The 18,636-nt window shown below is 34.9% G+C and overlaps 4 protein-coding genes across 4 annotated transcripts; 2 read left to right on the forward strand and 2 right to left on the reverse strand.

Moving 5' to 3' along the window:
- The first annotated feature begins 827 nt into the window (after window positions 1–827).
- On the forward strand, window positions 828–4,440 carry LOC111780651 (palmitoyl-acyl carrier protein thioesterase, chloroplastic). The gene is made up of 7 exons (XM_023661115.2): window positions 828–1,001; window positions 1,952–2,523; window positions 2,693–2,826; window positions 3,271–3,384; window positions 3,573–3,744; window positions 3,826–3,894; window positions 4,008–4,440. Exons 2-7 carry the CDS (start codon window positions 2,032–2,034, stop codon window positions 4,275–4,277), a joined length of 1,251 nt encoding a protein of 416 aa, XP_023516883.2. The 5' UTR covers window positions 828–1,001; window positions 1,952–2,031; the 3' UTR covers window positions 4,278–4,440.
- Window positions 4,441–7,426: 2,986 nt separating this feature from the next.
- On the forward strand, window positions 7,427–8,952 carry LOC111780457 (auxin-responsive protein IAA11). Its single transcript, XM_023660878.2, has 5 exons — window positions 7,427–7,701; window positions 7,789–7,983; window positions 8,415–8,529; window positions 8,630–8,691; window positions 8,776–8,952. The coding sequence occupies exons 1-5, from the start codon at window positions 7,494–7,496 to the stop codon at window positions 8,790–8,792; spliced, it is 597 nt and encodes a 198-aa protein (XP_023516646.1). The 5' UTR covers window positions 7,427–7,493; the 3' UTR covers window positions 8,793–8,952.
- A 945-nt stretch (window positions 8,953–9,897) lies between these two features.
- On the reverse strand, window positions 9,898–13,192 carry LOC111779597 (integral membrane protein (Protein of unknown function DUF92, transmembrane)). The gene is made up of 5 exons (XM_023659673.2): window positions 12,893–13,192; window positions 12,577–12,690; window positions 11,622–11,844; window positions 10,974–11,222; window positions 9,898–10,147 (listed from the first exon to the last, which is right to left on the reverse strand). Exons 1-5 carry the CDS (start codon window positions 13,036–13,038, stop codon window positions 10,016–10,018), a joined length of 864 nt encoding a protein of 287 aa, XP_023515441.1. The 5' UTR covers window positions 13,039–13,192; the 3' UTR covers window positions 9,898–10,015.
- Window positions 13,193–14,598: 1,406 nt separating this feature from the next.
- On the reverse strand, window positions 14,599–18,428 carry LOC111780703 (tudor domain protein (DUF1767)). Its single transcript, XM_023661179.2, has 6 exons — window positions 18,057–18,428; window positions 17,591–17,758; window positions 16,505–16,751; window positions 15,714–15,893; window positions 15,129–15,397; window positions 14,599–15,033 (listed from the first exon to the last, which is right to left on the reverse strand). Exons 1-6 carry the CDS (start codon window positions 18,300–18,302, stop codon window positions 14,875–14,877), a joined length of 1,269 nt encoding a protein of 422 aa, XP_023516947.2. The 5' UTR covers window positions 18,303–18,428; the 3' UTR covers window positions 14,599–14,874.
- Between the last annotated feature and the right edge of the window lie 208 nt (window positions 18,429–18,636).

The following is an 18,636-nucleotide window of genomic DNA, read 5'->3' on the forward strand; positions in this document are numbered from 1 at the left end:
ACGGAATAAAATCAAATTCAATAAAATTCAAAGAAAGCAAGGACAGTTGAGCTACCCATTCTTTTAATTACTTTATCCATTTATTTGTGTTTGCCAACAAATAAATCTCATTTAAATAAAAGTCAAATTTAACTATTAATTCTCATAAATTAGTCTGCTTCCAATTATTGTAATTAACTTCCTTTTCTTTTATTTATTTTAATTAGCACTTATTATTATTATCTTCAATCATAAGTTATCTATATTTATAATTTTTATAAACCTTTATTTACTCTATTATTCATTATTATTTTAAAATATATGCTCCATTGATTGAACAATATACAATATAAAAACCATTTCCTTCACATGCAAGATCTTATGCTAAATTGTTTAAGAAAACAAATCCATATCTAACTTCAAATAATTCATCTTCGGTAAGCTAAATTATAGCAAATATTTTAAATTTCAATCTTGTTTTATTTTTTTATCTTTGAAAAAAAATACTCATTTTACATTAGTATCGTGAAGAAAAACCTGTAGTTGTTGAATGTTTTATATAAACATAGACAAAACGTGTATAAAACAACAAAATTTGACATGTATTTTCAACCATTCTCAACATGTCATCAGAATAGTCGTAATCTTCATTTAAATTTAGGGTAATTCAACTTAATTTATTGGGTAATACACTAATTATCATTTAAAAAATTTTAAACTAAATTTGAAATTACAATTTATGCTGAGGGGGTAAAATCGTAAATTGAAGATCGGAACTGTGGACTGAAAGGGAGGGAAGGGGGAAGAAGAAGGAGGAGGAGAAGCAGGCAGGTGTCCGCTGGATATATCTTATTTATTTTGAAGGCTATAAAGACAATTCCCCACCACTAACGCCAACCGTTGCTCTCAAACCCTTTTTTTTTTCTCTCTGTTTTCCTTTTCCTTTTCTGAACAGGCTGACTAAGGAGGGATCGCCGGAGTGGTATCGGCGGCTTTCTGCTTCTCTTTTCTTCTACCTCGAGGTACGCATGCCGGACTTTTCTTTCCTTTTGTTTCTTGCCTGATCTCGAAGTTCGCACAATGTCACTGCTCTGCTGTTCCTTCTGTCTCCAGGATTGTTCATATCCGAGCTCTATTGTATTTCGCTGACTTATTGTTTGAGATCCGCATTTTAAACTTTTCCTTGTTTCTCTCTCACCTTTGCCTTCACCGTGGTCGTTTGATTTCTGTTCTCTATCTAGCTGTGTTTATTTCGCCCTGTGGCTCTATGGTTGAATTAGTATCTGCTTTCTCTATTCCTGTAGATTTAGGAAAGGTTTCTTCTGATCTTGGAATGAGCATGCAAGTGGATGATTCTCTTTTGAGCTCATGCATTCGCTGATTCTTAGTGTCATTTTTTCTTCAAGAAATTATGTGAACTTAGTAGCCATTTTCGCTATTTCTGCTATTTTTTCTTTCTTGTTTTTGAATGTTATTCGTGGAAGTACTGGCGATACTTTAATTCCTGTCTCTTGACAATCTTGGATCAGATTTTTGTTTTGCTCCGTCTTGCTAAGCTTCGTGACGATTTCTTCTTGTACGAACTATTTATTTGAACTTGTCGCGAAATCGTGTTCTATTTCCTGGTTCCGCGAAGCTTTGGTTTGAAACACCTGGCAAATTTGTTCGTTTTGCGTCCAATTTTCGATGCGTACGAGTTCACTTCTATGAATACTCCTCTCTTTTCCCTCCTATGATTTTCCATCGAATCTTACTCGTACGTGATTTTCATTACTTTCGTAATTATGCAAGTTTATTATATTGATTGTTGTAGAGAGAAAAAAAAAATCGTAAATTGTATGTCTGATCAAATATTGATGATTTTTATATCAACCTCATGAAGCTTTCTGAATGGATACTAAATTCCATATAGCTGTATATAGGATGTAAATGACTATTTCCTAAAAAACTCAGCTATCTCTCGTGTATGTAGGCTTCAATTGATAGAGGGAAATTTCATTGCAACAAGTCTCCAGTTGGTATATTGACTGTGCCTCTGGTAGAAAGTTCGTCATGGTTGCCACTGCAGCTACTTCTGCCTTTTTTCCTGCTATTTCTGCATCCTCGGACTCTGGAGCAAAGTCAAGTAAGTTCGGTAGTGGATCTGTCAATCCTGGAGGAAGCAAGCCAAAATCTTCTTCCCGTGGTTTGCAAGTTAAGACAAATGCCCAAGCTCCTCCAAAGATAAATGGTACTTTCGTTGGATTGGAGGGTGTCAAGCTTGACAATGACTTGACGATATCACCTCCCCCGAGAACTTTCATTAATCTACTACCTGACTGGAGTATGCTTCTTGCTGCTATCACTACCATCTTTCTGGCTGCCGAGAAGCAATGGATGATGCTTGACTGGAAACCTAGGCGGCCTGACATACTTATTGATCCATTTGGTTTGGGAAGAATTGTTCAGGATGGCCTTGTGTATCGGCAGAATTTTTCAATTAGATCATATGAAATTGGTGCAGATCGGACTGCATCTATCGAAACATTAATGAATCATTTTCAGGTACATGATTAATCATGTAGTTGTTTTCTTGTTGGATATTGATTATTATAGTGTATATCTATGGTAGATTTAAACTTATTTTAGTTGCGTGTTGAATGCATAACAGGTTGTTAGTTCTTCTATTCTTTCATTTGTTGGAAACAGTAAGATGATATCTTCTTTACTACAGGAAACTGCACTTAATCATGTAAAAACTGCTGGACTACTAGGTGATGGATTTGGCTCAACACCAGAAATGTGTAAAAAAAACTTGATATGGGTAGTTGCAAAGATGCAGATTATGGTAGATAGATACCCTACTTGGTAAGTCGCCATAGGTTTCTTTTATATATATCCTTGAAAGGAAAATAATTAGTGACTTCTGACGTTTATTCATCCCCCATTAGCTCTACCTTTCTATTGATCATGTAAGATGAATGGTTCAGATGTCTTGACTTTCACAGCTTTTCATATTTTCAGGATATGTGGGCACCAACCTATTTATGCCTTTTAGGTTGTCTATGTTACAACTGCATCTCTAATTTTAAAATTAAATGCGTTATAATACATCAAAAACGAGAAGAAGAAAAAAAAAAGAATTGCGTTATCTGGTATCTGGAAAACTTCACCTCCCATGGTTTATGGTTCTTTCTGTGTGGTTAAATAGTTCTTGGGAATTATTATTTACAAATTAAAGCTCGAGGATATTTAAGTGGCTGACAAAACAAAGGTTGAAGAATTGAATCCTTTTGTTTTTCTTTTTTGCAGGGGTGATGTTGTTCAAGTAGACACTTGGGTCTGTACATCTGGGAAGAATGGCATGCGACGTGATTGGCTTGTTCGTGATTGTAAAACTGGTGAAACTCTTACTAGGGCCTCAAGGTATTGGTTTCCTTGCCAGCAAGTAATCCTTGTTTATTCTTTCCTTTTCTCAATTCTCCTGGTAGTTGTTTGCGTCTAAAAAGAAGGAAAGAGAAAAGATGAATACAGATTAATTATTCTACCGCTATAAGTCAGTTGCTGCAGTTCTAATAACTAACTGGGATTGTTCTTTTCCCGTCCAATGGCAGTGTTTGTGTGATGATGAATAAGCAGACAAGAAAATTATCAAAGATTCCTGGTGAAGTTAGAAGCGAAATAGAGCCTTATTTTGCAAATTCACCTCCCATAGTGGAAGAAGATGGCAGAAAGCTTCAAAAACTTGGTGATGATAGTGCTGATCATATTCGTACAGGTTTGACGGTAAGTTATGCTTAAATAATACTTATCAGGTGGAGGCGTCCTCGTTTCATTCTTGTGAGTAACATGTATATCAAATTGCAGCCTAGATGGAGTGATTTGGATATCAATCAGCATGTTAACAACGTGAAGTACATTGGCTGGATACTCGAGGTAGTTCTCTTTTCATAACTTTTTTTTTTTTTTTTTTTTTGGTTTCTCCTTTTTCCAAATATCAAACTTAAAGATCTGCCATCGCCTCTGACCACAAGACTTGGTAATCACAGAGTGCACCCGTGCCAATCCTTGAGAGTCATGAACTCTGTACCATAACTTTAGAATACAGGAGAGAATGTGGAAGGGACAGTGTGCTGCAATCTCTTACTGCAGTATCTGTTGCTGGTATCAGCAATTTGGCTGATGCTGGCGACATTGAGTGCCAGCACCTCCTGCGACTTGAAAATGGAGCTGAGATTGTTAAAGGAAGGACAGAGTGGAGGCCCAAGCATGCAGCAAACTTCGGGATGGTGGGTCAGATTCCAGCCGAAAATACTTGAAAAAAAAGAAGAAAACAATGTCAATTCAAGAATCTACCTCGCTGGAGTCCCTGATTTGCCCACCTTGTGCATTCGTTTCATGTGTTGTAGAGTCCTGTTTTTCTCGGATTTGAAACATCCCCGTATAACTTATATGATATATATATTTGTATATTTTTGTTCAGCCAATTCCCTAAGCTATATGTTTTCCTTGGGAAGAAGAAGATACCAAAACAAACAGCATGCAATCCCATTGTAATTAGTCATTCTTTCATTGTCCCAACAGAAATGTTATATAGATAACACCTCTCTAATGTTTTGGTCTTAGGTACAGCTGACTGTTCCTGGGTTTTGCATATTTGTGATTTCCTTCATTCAATTATTTATTTAGTACTGATTGATCCTTAATTCTTTGCCAGCCTTGCTGAGAATTGAGAATTGGGAATATGGTGAAATCTAGTTTTATTGCTATATTTGCAGCCTGGCTTGTTAGCTGGACCAACGACCTAGCATCAGGTTTGCCGGGTCCAGCTAGGCCATCGCCCATCACGTTCTGCAATGGCCCTACCTTCGCCTTTCCCCTTTTTTCTTAAAAGTAGATAACGTGATGCAATGGCCAAACAGCTAGACAGTATGTTTGGCCACTTTTGCCTGCTTCTGTTTGTTCCTTCCGTTTTTCCTTCATGCTTTCCTCCCCCATCCTCCCCTCTTCTTTTTTTTAGCCTATCAGTTTTGGTTTCAATCTGAATGAAGCATTACTCAATGAAACCTCTCCCTAATAAATTGTTTGACGACCATATGTAATGGTCCATATGCTCAAAACAGACAATATCCACTCGTGGTGGGTGGGCTTAGGCTGTTACAAATAGTATCAGAGCCAGACACTATGCCTTGTGCCAATGAGGATGCTGGCCCCAATGAAGGTGATTGTAAGGTTTCACATCGGTTGGAGAAAAGATCTCTAATAAACAAGTAACAAGCTAAATCGAATAATATCTTACTAGCGGTGATATTGAGCTCTTACAATACTCTTATTTAGATGAGAAATTCGTCATGAAGAAAGAGATCCTCCCCTTTCTTCAAATTAATTCTTTTGTGGTCCAATCAACATCTAACACATAATTTCAACACACCCATTTAGACATGTTATATAAATCTAACTTTTTTTCTAGTTCAATTGACAACAGATATATTCAAATTGTTTAATAATGTTCTACATTTATATATCACTAATATAATATATTTATAATACATCATCATAGCCAACAAAATCCAATTAATTTAAATAATTTAAAGGCTATACAGTAACAAAACAAAAACTAAAAGGGGTTTGTAATATAGAATTAGCTCAAAAAATGGTCATCCCTTGATCTTATCCAAAACCTAAGAAGATTAGGAATTTAATCATATTATTTAGCTGCTCCTTTATACACACAGATTTATCGACCCCCTTTTCCTCAATCAACCCTACACCATCATTATTATTCTTTTTTTTAAAAAAAATATATATACAATTATAGCCATTTGTCAGACAACGATCTCATTATTGGGACAAAAAAAAAAAAGAAAAAAGTATAATTTTATAATTGCACCCACCCCCTCAATTATAATATCTCTGACAAAAAAAAAAAAAAAAAGCTTTATTTTTCTTTATAATAAAGCAATACAAAAAAGAAGATTTAGAAAATTAGGCGTAAAAAGAGGGTAAAGATTAGGATCCAACGTGCTTGATTAGCATAACCAAGTACATGAACTCTGCTACTAATTCATCAATTAACTTAAATTAATTATAATTAATTAAGTGGGTGGGCGTGTGTGAAGATGCAACCACATTCACTGAAGCTTCTTAACAATTAAACCAAATATAAATTTAATGCTAAATTCAATGTATTTGCACCATCCCTCTCTCTATCATAAAATTTAATAATTATGGTTATTAACTCCATCCTAATATAGTTAAGTTAGTTTTAAGACTTTTTTTCCTTTTTTAAATAAAAAAAATGACATTTAATGGTGTGGAGATTCAATACTGTTCTAATAAATTAGTATTCATTCCTACTTTAGAGCTTTAATTATTCTATTAGTATTATTGATTCCAAAAAATATTAATTAATTAATTTTAAAATTTTAAAAAAATAATTGATAATTAAATTTTTATTTAATAGAGAATTTAATTTTTTTCCGCTTATTAATAATCCATGTAATTAGGTTATCCAAAATTAAAGGTATCACTGTGGAATCATATCACTATGATAACGATTAATTTGTTCGGTAATCACTTATTATCATCTTTCAAATCTATACATTAAAATAATAAAAGAAAAAAACTGTCAGAATTATTGCATGGCGTTATCGTGGATTCTTTTTTTTATTTATATATATTTTTCAAAAATGTTATTATTATTTTTCTTGAAGCCGCGTGCGGCCACTGGTTTTAGCAAATCATATGCTTTGATGATATTTTTTTAATTTTTATTTAAAAAAAAAAAAAGAAAAAAGAAAAATGTTTTAATTTGACAAATTAAAAAATAAAGGGAAAAAAAATAAAAGGCGAGGAATAGGATACGATGAATCGTTCGTAGAGCAACGCGACAGGAATCGACAAACTCCAAAGCTTCTCCATGTTTCTGTCTCCCTAACCAAACCTTCCACAGTCAAATCACTCCACCATTGACTTTTCGGTACACTCTGTGGGTCCCACTCCTTGCTTTTTCGCCACGTCATCCTCTTCCGTCAACTGCTCCAATCATATTCCCATAATTACCCTCTCCATCTCCGATTTTTGTGCCATGAAAATTACAATAATAGCCCTCTAATTTCCATGCGCCTTTCAATTATAAATTTAACAAAATTAATTAGTTTTCTCTTAGATAATGCAAATCAAAATCAATAAATAAATATATTATTATTCAGCAAAAAAACAGTTTGAATTAATTTTGATGTAAAATTGACGTAAAATTAAAACAAGGCCGAAAAAGGGTTTTAGATTGAATGAACCGACAATCACCATCCAAATCTCAATTTCTGTCTCTCAAATGAACTTAGCCACGTGGGCCAATGGGTTAAGCAGCCATGCCCCACGTGTCGTTTTCCCATTTGTCTGTTTCCTCAATACAATAATCATCTCTTCTCTATTTCCAACTTCAATTCTATAAATGAATTGCAAAACCCTAAACCAATGAATTCATTATTCACAACCAAAGAGAGGTACAGAATCAGACAAAGGAGTGTGCAACAATGTCGACGTCGGAGACGGTTCCACAGTCGCCGGAATCCGATATGACCCAAATCAGCTTTGATGAAACTGAGCTCACCTTGGGACTTCCCGGAAACAAAGTGAACGCCAAGCGTGGCTTCCATGACACGGTCGATGCCGGTGTCGGGAGCTCGACAAGTGAACCGAGGGACGGTCGCAACGAGCCAGAACTCATCGCTTCTGCGGATGGTAAGTTTCAACATAGATTATATAAAGCTTATGGACTTGACTTGACACTTTTGAGTATGACGTGGAATGTTATGATTTGGTTTGTAGGGCAAAAGCGGGCGGTAATGGGTTGGCCGCCGGTGAGATCATATAGAAGAAAGACAATAGAAATGAGGTGCAAGTATGTCAAAGTTGCGGCTGATGGGGCGCCGTACCTGCGTAAGCTTGACCTTGAGATGTTCAATGGCTATCAAGACCTATTCATTGCATTTGAGGAATTGTTCACCTCCTTTCCCATATGTTGTGAGTTCATAACTTACTAACTCTTCTTCATTATTATTATCATGCCATGTCGGGATTGAACAATTTTACGGTCCTTAAGTCGATAACAAGTGTCTTATCCATTGAGTTACGCAAAATCACTTTATTGCTCAGTATGGTTGATACAATGCAACCGACATTTTTAAATCGAATGATCGTCGTATTTTGAGATGGGCAATGATGGAATGATAGTACAAACGTGCCAGATCCCATATCGGTTGAAGAGGAGAACGAAACATTCTTTATAAGGGTGTGGAAACCTCTCCCTAGTAGACGCGTTTTAAAATTTTTGAGGGAAAGCCCGAAAAATAATGCGCAAAGAAGACAATATCTACTAGCGGCGGGCTTGAGCTTGGGCTTGGGTGTCTGAAGAATTTTACACTTTACACTTATGGATATATGTGTGTTTTTAGGTGATTACTTGGAAGAAGGGAACAATTTGAACCCAATGAAGAGAGGGGATGAATACTTACCAACTTATGAAGATAAAGATGGGGATTGGATGTTAGTTGGAGATGTCCCATGGAAGTAAGTTTGATAATCATTATTTTTTAATCTTGTTTAATTAACTAACTAATTAATTAATTAATTAACCTTCTCCATTCTAATCGTATTGCAAAATGTGCAGATTATTTATTGAATCTTGCAAACGTATTCGTTTGATGAAGGGTTCAGATACCATTGGGGCAGGTAAATTAGTGTTTTTAATTAAGAAATTCATCTTGTTCCATAATTATTATTCAAATTAACAGTTTGTCATTTACTTATATGCAGCTCCAAGAACACCATGAAAAGGAGAAAAGGAGAGAGGGGGGAGGATGCTTTTGGATGGGCAGCTTTTTCTTTTTTAATTTAATTTTGCAGTCATGGCATTGCCTTAAATGTGTTTAGGCCTTAGTTTTGTATAATAAAATGTCGGTTTGGAAAGTAATACATACTTAGTCTTGTATATAGTTGTTAGTTTGAACATAGTTTAACTGATCTAATACGATTCACTCCATTCTAATTCCTAATTTTGAATCCTTTCCCTCGTTTTCGTTGGGTCGTAAATGATGATCAAATTAATGTCTGATAGAAAAGGATCGAATTACATTTAATGTCGACTTCTAGTCACGTAAAATTCTTTAATAGTAAAGTACTTTTGAGATTGTTTAGATCTAAGAAATGCAGTACAAAAAACTGCCCAGAAAAAGATATGAAAATGGCCAATGATATATATAGATCGAGTAAAACCAATTACTAACAACAATAAATAACTGATTTATCTAGTCTAAATTTGATCAACCCGTAAATGCTAAGTTACCTATCACCCCAAATCTTTACAATGGTAGAGGTTGATGATCAAATTGTTGACTTTTAAGATGATAATTGGTATTTTATCCACTAAATTATGTCACTCCGGCATTAGCCTTCGCATAGACTAATCAATTCTCTCAATGGCAATCCAACTGACTAGGAGAAGAGGAGCTAGAGGGCTGGATAGAAGTTTAGATACTAATATAATCTCCTCTGATATTAGAAACAAGCCCAAGTCGGTTAATCTCGACAAAAGGTGCCTTCCATAGGTAGTTCATTGGTCTGATGATCGTATTTTTGTTGAGGATTGTTGGGAGTCCCACGTTAACTAATTCAGGAAATCATCATGAACTTATAAATAAGGAATATATCTCCATTGGTATGAGGTCTTTTGGGGAAGCTCAAAGCAAAGCCATGAAAGCTTATGCTCAAAGTAGATAATATCATACCATTGTGAAGGGTCGTGATTCCTCACAATTTTCACCTTCCATGTGAGGACTTGGGATTGGAAAAGAGACCTTAGACGTTAGTCTTTATGAAGTAATGGAAGAGTTTTCCTACTTCGTGACACAAAATGAGCATAGGAACATATGACAACCGTAAGCAAATCCAAGTTGATTGTATTGAGAATGATTATCCTGCCTGTCCCGAGAACTTTATTTGATAATGAATTCTGTCTAACATGCCTATGGCTTTATCTTACAACGGCAGATATCGTTCAAAATATGTAAATGCAGGCAATCGAAGTAAGCATTGAGGTTAATAATACCGACACAAGGTTCACAGCATTGTTATCAAGAATGTTGAGGCCTGATATCTTTTTGACAGTCGGTCCTGGTTTACCTACGACCTGCATAACAGATAACTCATTGCTGTTAGGGGAAATAGACTGTGTATAGAAACTGCCGCACACTAGCAAATAGATTACACTACAAACAACTACAAAGTAATTGATTTTTTTTAAAAAAGAACAATATAAATCAGATCAGCAGATCAAAATCTTCAGTGGTCGTAGATGACCGGATCGACAACTACAACAGCAACATCAAACAAACGAAACTTGAAGAGAGAAAAAATTGATGATTGGTAATCGAGGCATGCTTCAAAAGCGTTGACCTCAAGGCAATTATTCGTTTGGAACGGGTTACTAGCATACTACAACGATTTCCTAAGTAGGATACAATGACTAACTCTCATAGAACAACAACTTTGAACTATACAGATCTAGCAGAACTCTTAGATACTTACTATCAGCTCAACACAAAATTAAAAGAAAGAAAGAGAGAAGACTGTATATTTGTAAATGAAACATCAATCTATTTTGATGTTTCAATTCATTTGGAATATTTTGACATTAAACAACAAATTAGATGTAGCAACATTGTAATAACCTCCAACACTTGAGCGTCAAATAACCATCATCATCAATGTTTGCTATTTCAATAGTTAATTGGTCTCCTTGTAACTTTATGGATTTTATTTATTTACATAAGACTGTACTTTTCACTCAAATACAACAATATTTCTTTCATCTATGTATGGCAATCCCCCTACGATTGTAATTCTGTTATTTTAGTTTGGCAAAACAGAATCAGTCATTCAAAGGGCATATAAATTACGGATGAGGGCAATGGGAATACATTTTAAAGCCATAATCTGAAAATGAAGTAGCTTACCTTATTACGAACCGTGCAGAATCCACTAAATTGCAGTGTTGCTCCCAATAGAGAGTCTATGACACTTCCACAAAGTCCAGCCACGGCTGCTAGGGGAATTACCAATAGCTGTTTCAGTGCTGTGCCATAAGCACATTTTGCAGTGAAAAATCCAAGGAGAACAAACGTCAGTCCTATGACAGCACCTGCAGCAGTAGCTGCAAGGAGTCCTGCTTTTGTTACTGCGCCATTAGTACCCTTACGAACAGGCTGCATCCAGAATGAGACAACATCCAAATCAACCACAATAATTCGTCCATTGGATATGAGTTCATGTAGCTGATAAAGACCAGCGTAACATGCACCAAGTGCCAAATCAACAAAGGAAAACTAAATCCTAGCTTGAAATATTGACATATTTTGAAACCAAAAGAAATTTGCAATCAGAAAGCAGAAATTTGGCTTGCCATTTCAAATTTGATATGGAAGAAAAATGTGAGCTCAAATAATATGGTTCCCCAACGGCTTAAGCCTCATGGCTAAAATAGACCAGAAAAGTTTTGTGACCAATCAGTAAAGAACAACAGTACAAGAGGAGGAAGAGACCAAATGTTTAAGAAATGAGAGAGAAAATGTTAAAATCAAGAAATATCGAAATGAATTGACCACCTTGAAGGTTGTGATTAATCGAGGTGTTGCATCACTAAGAATTCCAAGCTCAGAAGACCATGTGTCCCCATTGCAGCAGGAGTAGTGCCCAAGAATGCCCCCAATGAGAGCAGTGACAATAGCTGAGTCTTTAGAGTCCAGGCATTTATCTTGCCATCCTGTAATTTTCCAAATAAGGACAGCCAGGACTGTAGCAATACCACTATTAAAAAGAACTTGAATCCTGAAAAGGAGTAATAACAGAACATCAACGGTGTTGCAAACGTTGGTAGGACAGTACTGGCATATCTAATTACAAACAACCACCATGCCACTTATATGCATGACAAAATGATATGCTGTTCTGTCGATCTTCATCTTTGACTTGAACACAGTTAAACTTTTCTTTTATCTCTTCTCGAAGTGTCGTTCTAAGCAGCATGCATGACAGGTTAATTTAGCCATGTCAATTGTGGAAGAAACTTAAGTTCAGCAATTCTGAACCATTTGATACCATTTTGACAAATGGTTTGTCACCAAACAAGGAGAAGCAGAAGTTCTTATTTATTCACTATGATATGAGTTTGTGAAGATATAATTGACTACATTCAGTATTGAATTGAATCATATATCGAGGTTTACATTTGTCAAAAAAATTTACACATGTTGACCATGTAAAAGTTTAATGGGCCCGACCCTTCAAATTAGACCAACAGCTTTATAGTAGAACCCCCCAAGTATGCAACTTCATTGCAAAATATATCAATCCTTGGACGAGCTAAATAAGGAGAAGAAACAAAAAATACATTTCAGTTTTTAACTTTAAGCTCTGGCATTGAAGAAACAGAATCAAGGCACCAGCTAACACAAATTTCAGTAATATCCAGCAAAATTTTCAATTAGCACTTTCAGCCAACTAAAACTACAAATTATAAGTTAAGAGGTGAATATCTTGAAGTAGAGGAAGTAGAATTACCAATTCCTTTGACCACCTTCCTTAAAATCAGCTTCAAGGACTCGTTTCTTCTCTGCCCCAACCTTGGTAAGCTTAGAAGAAGTGGAAAAGAATACAAGAAGCACGGCACCGTACCTTCAAAGATTGAATTCGTGACAACATCAATTCAGCAGTCAAGATCAAAATAGCCCAAGCCACATCAAATTACAGTTCAGAGAAGTCGGAAATTCACAATCAAATTGAAAAATTAATCTAAAAACCACAAGCTCGGAATCAGCAACCAAACAATAACAGATTCGGCTTCCCATAACCAATCAAGTACAGTAAACTAGCAAACCTATAGCTGATAGCAAAATGAGTTGACATGACAATAAAGCCCGCAAGAGCTCCAGAGAGGTTCAACGACTTTCTTCGGTATGCTCCGATAGAGATAATGGATGAGATTATCACTGCGACCGATAGCTGAATCAGATTGGGCTCCATTCTGATCTTCAAGTCGCTTAGCTTCTCCTTGATAGAGAGCGTTTGCGACTGTTAAATCGAACTGCAATTGGAATACAAACTTTGAAATTCGCAATAGACACCAATTATCTGGTTCGTCTAAATAAAGAAATGAAAGCTTTAGAACGTGGTTCCACGGTCCAACATATCCCACGCCATTGGGGACTTTGGGGACATGGACTGAAATTTTAAAATGAATAAATTAATAAAAATCCTATTAAATTTTATAATAATAGCTTTAAATAAAAAAAATTAAATTACATTACTATCATATTTAAAAAATACCTAAGAAAATTACACGTAAAAAAAAACTATTATCTACCTTTTATAAATCATTTCTAAACTTTTAAATTTTAATTTCTAAAACTTTAAAGATAATAAATTTACTTCTTAAAATGTATTAATAATGGTTCATGTCAAATATTAATGGTAAGAATATTTTTGAAGTTTTTAAAAAATTTAAAATGTGTTTTTAAAATTCTTATAGGTATTAATAAACTTTTGAAAATCCATTTTTTAAAATTAAAGGGTATTTTCAAGATATATTTAAAATTTATATTTTAAAAATAAAATATTAATGATTTTCACTACCAAATAATTAGGTAAAGGTCTTATTTTTTTTATTTCTCTCGTTTTCCTTTCCCTAACTCTTTTTCTTTTAGTTCACGAGATGGAACATTATTATTTAAAACATTATGGATGGAACATTATTATTTAATTATTGTCGACTTAGGCGATATCAAATTTGTCACAAAATGTATAAATTTTAAATAAATAATTGGCCATTTAAAAATTTAAATCACCCATAATTAACTACTACAAACTTTTAACCTCATTTTCAATTGTTTTTATAACTTCAAAATCATATTTAAATGAAACCTAAAGAATTGTTCTAGAGTTATCAAGAAACAATTTATATTACTATTTTAAATTTTAGATTTTAGTACAACAAATATAGAGTATATAGAGTATGAAGAATTAAACACTAAGGAATGCACATTAATTCATATCGTTATGCACATTAATTCATATCATTGGGCTTAATGTTAAAGATTATAGCTTGAAAAGAACCACTTTTATTCTTACCAAAAGAATGAATTAAAATAAAATTATTCAAAAATGATTATTGGAACATGTTTCCTTAACTTTTTATTATAAAAATGTGAAAAGATGCTTTCCCAAAAGAATATCCAAATAAGTTTACAAAATATATATATATATATATATATATACATAAATTATATATATATAAATTATACTTGCCTTTTATTTCAAAATTATCCTTATTAATTTAAAATTTACAATAATATTCTTGATTTTTTTATTAAAACTATCTAAAATCATTCAAAATATAAAATAGAAATTGGGACCTAAAAGACGGAAAGATCATTGTTGACAATCTAAATTTCCATTTCCATGTCCCCATATGAAATATGAAATTCTAGAGGATTTCTACTCCAAATGTAATTTTGAGACACTCCTAAAAAGTCGAGCAATATTGCAACTTATTAAGATATATTTTAAACAAAAGAAGAGGTTGAATAGTACAAATAAAGTGGGGGAAATTCAAATCCAAAATGATATTCTACATCATTTGAGCTTCACCAATTGAACTATCATTGCTAAATAAGAATCCAAGTAGCGTAATCCAACTAAATTAACCAGAGTATGGCTATGCACCAATCCACTAAGCCTAAGCAAAAACTTGTAACAAATTACTCAAAACAAGTTAGAGCCAAACTTGGAACTTGCGAATTCATCATAAAACATGAAGAAATTTAGATGAAACATTAGTACGCAAGGTGAAGATGTAACCATTCAATAATACCTGCCTCTTCCCCGTCCCCTTCCTCTTCTCCCACGTCCTCCTCCCCTTCCTCTCCCACCACCAGGTGGTGTATAGCTATCTCTTTCGTAGTTGAACATGCTCATTCTTATATGTTCTGCGTTTGTTCTGCTTGCACTCTCTTGTTGTACCTAGACAAGTTGCAGCCAGTATCAAGCATTTAACGTGAAAAATAGAAAGATGTTATATCATAAGCATATGCATGGGAAAACAGATTGATGCTAACATGAGATTCTTCCAAATCAAATTGAATTTGAAGCCTCCGTGCAAGTTCCTCATCCTGATTCGTATGGGAAGATGTCTCTTTTGGTAATTGACTCGTTCCAGATTTTCTCCTTTCATATTCTTCTAGAGTATACACCTCCGGATCTTCCATTCTACCCTTCCCCCTATGGTTTCTATTACCAAAATGCCTTCGGTTTCCATCTTGCTGACTCATTTTGTGGAGTAGTTTCTGAGAGGCAGCCTGATTTTGTACAGGAACAGCTTCCACAACTAGAAGAAACATAAGATGCTGTATTATAATTAATAATTATTAAAGAACATACATTAGTGCACTAAGGGTACAATTTGCACATCTGTAAATAAAATTACCAAAACTATGAGATGGAAGGATCTCTAAATGGATTTCACTGTTAAGTTGTTGGTTTGCGTTTCTGAAACAATATCCATGAACATAGAATTTTTTAATTCATTCACTACTTGGGGTATCCAGGAGAAAATACCATGCTGAAAATATTCTTTCCCTAGGCCACGGTTGAAAAATCTGGCATAACAGTGATAAATGCATAGATCTAAAGAGATATATTACCTTCCCTTGGTCTTGTTTCAGAGCTGCTAGGTTTTTCTTCGACCTTTTCTACAGTGGAAGCAGAATTGACAGAATTGGGAGCTTTTGCATCCGCACTTTGTTGCTCTACAGTCGATTTACCTTCAATATTTCCTGAATCAGCAGAAGGCCTATTGCTCTTTGAGGACGACTCTGGTTGATCTGTAACAGCGTATAAACTTATCAACATCCCCACACACATTAAATAACGTATTGGAGTCGGAAAAGCATGGCCATGAACAGTTCTCCTTCCAAATGTTGATTCAATGAGACTTTACACACACACACACACACACACACAAAAAAAAAAAAAAAAAAGAAACAAGACATAAAACTCATCAATTATCACCGAATAAGCAACCACAAAAAGTACATGGGGGAAATAATTCCATCATGTAAATGAATAAGTAATAAAAGTATATTTTACAACTATTCTGCTAATTTATTTAGAAGTGAGGAACTACTTATAACTTCAAGACCCAGTTGCATGAATCTTGATTAAAAATTTCCATCGAGCATTTAAACTTTTTTTTTTCTTCGTGTCACAACATTAACCATCAGTTAACCATGTGGTCTGTAAAGTCTACCGTGTAAATATGTATAATAACTAACAAGCGTAATGGTTCACAATGATCCCTCCCAAATTTTGCCACTCTAATTATAAAATTATTGAATAAAAAACAAAAGCAATAATTTGAGAAACAGTAGCAAGTAGCAAAACAACAGAGATACAAGTAATACAGGAAGACAAGTACATAGCCCAAAATACTGACATGAAGAATTTCCTTTCTGACTAAATTTTTGAGAAGGCGCCCCAACTTGGAACTTCTCAAATGGAGGTGGACCATCAACATCTCCTCCCTGTGATAACCTTATGGATGCACGGGATAAACCAGAGTATTTTTGGTTCATTTTCCATTCTTCATAAAGTGTTGGAACTACACCTCCAAGTACTGTTAACCCTTTTGAACTTAAACATAATATTCCACTATACACAGGAGCTTTAGTTTCCAGACGAACCTGCCATCAGAAAGCAGAAGGATAAGAAATAGTAGGGATATGCCCTTTGGGACATGAAATTCTTCGATTTCATTAGTTCACTTGAGATTTTATCTTCCAGAGCCATAGGTTTCTCATTTCCTTTTGCGAAGGTGTTTTACATGGGGAAGTTCACTTCGCAAAAAAGGTTGGAAGCTACATAATCCTTGGAATAAATTAAGGTACCCTCCCTCCTCCCTCTCATTAAGGCATCATCTGAACTTCAGATTCCAGCACAAAGACGCCACTTTCCAGAAGAAATATTTCGGATAAGCAGTCAAAGAGGGTGCATTCCCGCATCAAACATATTCTAAAAGGAAAAGAGAAAGCAAAGAAATGCTGCAGCCTGCAGCCATCCATTATCTTTTTACAGTTTCTTGCGAGCTGCATTCAAATCTAAATGTTGCAGTCCAAAAAAGTCGGTATCCAATTTAATGATGTACATTTCCCGTAGAGAAGAGCTCAGAAGTAACACATAATCAGCCAGATGCAAGTATAGTTTTCCCAATTTTACATGTTCACAGTCACTGCAGCTCAAAAGAGGCGAGAACTATCTGTGCTCGCTGATAGATGATAATAAGCTATCATTCTGAACTATGTGCAGCAACTTGATGCCATATGGCCAGAGGATTTATATATCATATAAAGAAATACATAACATAGGGTAGCCACATACTATAAAATTTATTAATAGCTTAAAGAAAGATTTAATCAGGAAAATCAACTTCTATCAAGAACTTGTACTTTAAAAAGATCAAGAACTTCAACTCTTCAAAATAGAGTAGCTGGAAAGACGAGCAAGGATAAATTATCCGGAATACCTTGGTGCCAGGAGGAATGTCATCAGGAATAGATGGTATATGAGAGTACTCTATAGCAGTAATTTCAGTGTGTCCATCAGTGAGACCGAACCGTAGGAGACGCCGATCATTAGAAGCCTTCGTCATACCGTCTAGGCTACTTCGCGATATGTCTCTTACTGATGATATCTGCTAAAACAGCTGAAATCATCTACTAGTAAATCATTGATGAAATAATGTTGATCAGAAAGCGACTAAGACAAAGAATAGCTACCCCGCGCTTCTAGTTTGCGCAAAAAAAAAAAAAAAAAAAAAAAATGGGAATATGAAATAAAGAACTCCATAATCAAAGAACAAATGTAAAATTAACTTCATTCAATGCGTCAACAAACAACAAAGGATAGATATATGAACTTATTGATTCTTTATCCGCACTTTTTTCCAGCAACTATGAAACACCTGGCAACCATAAGAGACTACAATTCACCTGGAGAACCAGAGGGCCAAGAACACGAGAAGACTTGCGAAGAAGAGAAAGGTCAGGCAAGGACTTGCCTCCAATGGACCTAAGGTCCATGTTTATGAGCTCCGACTCCACCGAATCAACGACCGAAGTCGGATCATCGGCCAAGGCACTACCGATCATGATTACGGCCCTAACTTCGTCCAAATCGCTGAAATTCCATCCTCTCACTCGTAATGTTTCAAGCACAGCGACAGAAGCATCAGCCATCGCCTCAGCACTGGAATGTGCACTTGCCCCCCTTCACTGACCGGCCTGATATCGGTAATTCGAGGCGGTAGAAGGTAGAAGTTTGAGGTTAGATCCTAATTCCTAATTACTTATTTAAATCGGGCACACCATACCGTGTCATCCACATTGGATCCCCGCCATTGCAAATCCAAACTCCTCTTAAACAAATTTACCGTATAATCCAATTTACGGAGTTTCTAATTTGTTTTAGCTTTTAAATCTATTTTTTTTAAGATCAAATTTCAATATTGTTTGAGCGTTCTTGAGTTGTAATATAGGTAAACTTTATTAATTAATATTATGAATATTTTTA

Source organism: Cucurbita pepo, chromosome 18, assembly GCF_057944985.1.
Source record: "Cucurbita pepo subsp. pepo isolate OVF chromosome 18, ASM5794498v1, whole genome shotgun sequence".
NCBI classification, from domain to species: Eukaryota; Viridiplantae; Streptophyta; class Magnoliopsida; order Cucurbitales; family Cucurbitaceae; genus Cucurbita; species Cucurbita pepo.

Bases quoted from the DNA above. Each gene is read 5' to 3' on its own strand.
- LOC111780651 (XM_023661115.2), top strand. From the start codon at position 2,032: ATGGTTGCCACTGCAGCTACTTCTGCCTTTTTTCCTGCTATTTCTGCA. The intron at 2,524-2,692 runs GTACATGATTAA...TCTTTACTACAG, and splicing joins CATTAATGAATCATTTTCAG to GAAACTGCACTTAATCATGT. The intron at 2,827-3,270 runs GTAAGTCGCCAT...TCTTTTTTGCAG, and splicing joins GTAGATAGATACCCTACTTG to GGGTGATGTTGTTCAAGTAG.
- LOC111780457 (XM_023660878.2), top strand. From the start codon at position 7,494: ATGTCGACGTCGGAGACGGTTCCACAGTCGCCGGAATCCGATATGACC. The intron at 7,984-8,414 runs GTGAGTTCATAA...GTGTGTTTTTAG, and splicing joins CACCTCCTTTCCCATATGTT to GTGATTACTTGGAAGAAGGG. The intron at 8,530-8,629 runs GTAAGTTTGATA...CAAAATGTGCAG, and splicing joins GTTGGAGATGTCCCATGGAA to ATTATTTATTGAATCTTGCA.
- LOC111779597 (XM_023659673.2), bottom strand. From the start codon at position 13,038: ATGGAGCCCAATCTGATTCAGCTATCGGTCGCAGTGATAATCTCATCC. The intron at 12,691-12,892 runs GTTTGCTAGTTT...CAATCTTTGAAG, and splicing joins CATTTTGCTATCAGCTATAG to GTACGGTGCCGTGCTTCTTG. The intron at 11,223-11,621 runs GTGGTCAATTCA...TTCTGGATGCAG, and splicing joins GATTAATCACAACCTTCAAG to CCTGTTCGTAAGGGTACTAA.
- LOC111780703 (XM_023661179.2), bottom strand. From the start codon at position 18,302: ATGGCTGATGCTTCTGTCGCTGTGCTTGAAACATTACGAGTGAGAGGA. The intron at 16,752-17,590 runs GTATTCCGGATA...TTCTGATGGCAG, and splicing joins ACATTCCTCCTGGCACCAAG to GTTCGTCTGGAAACTAAAGC. The intron at 15,894-16,504 runs GTCAGTATTTTG...ACGCTGTTACAG, and splicing joins TCAGAAAGGAAATTCTTCAT to ATCAACCAGAGTCGTCCTCA.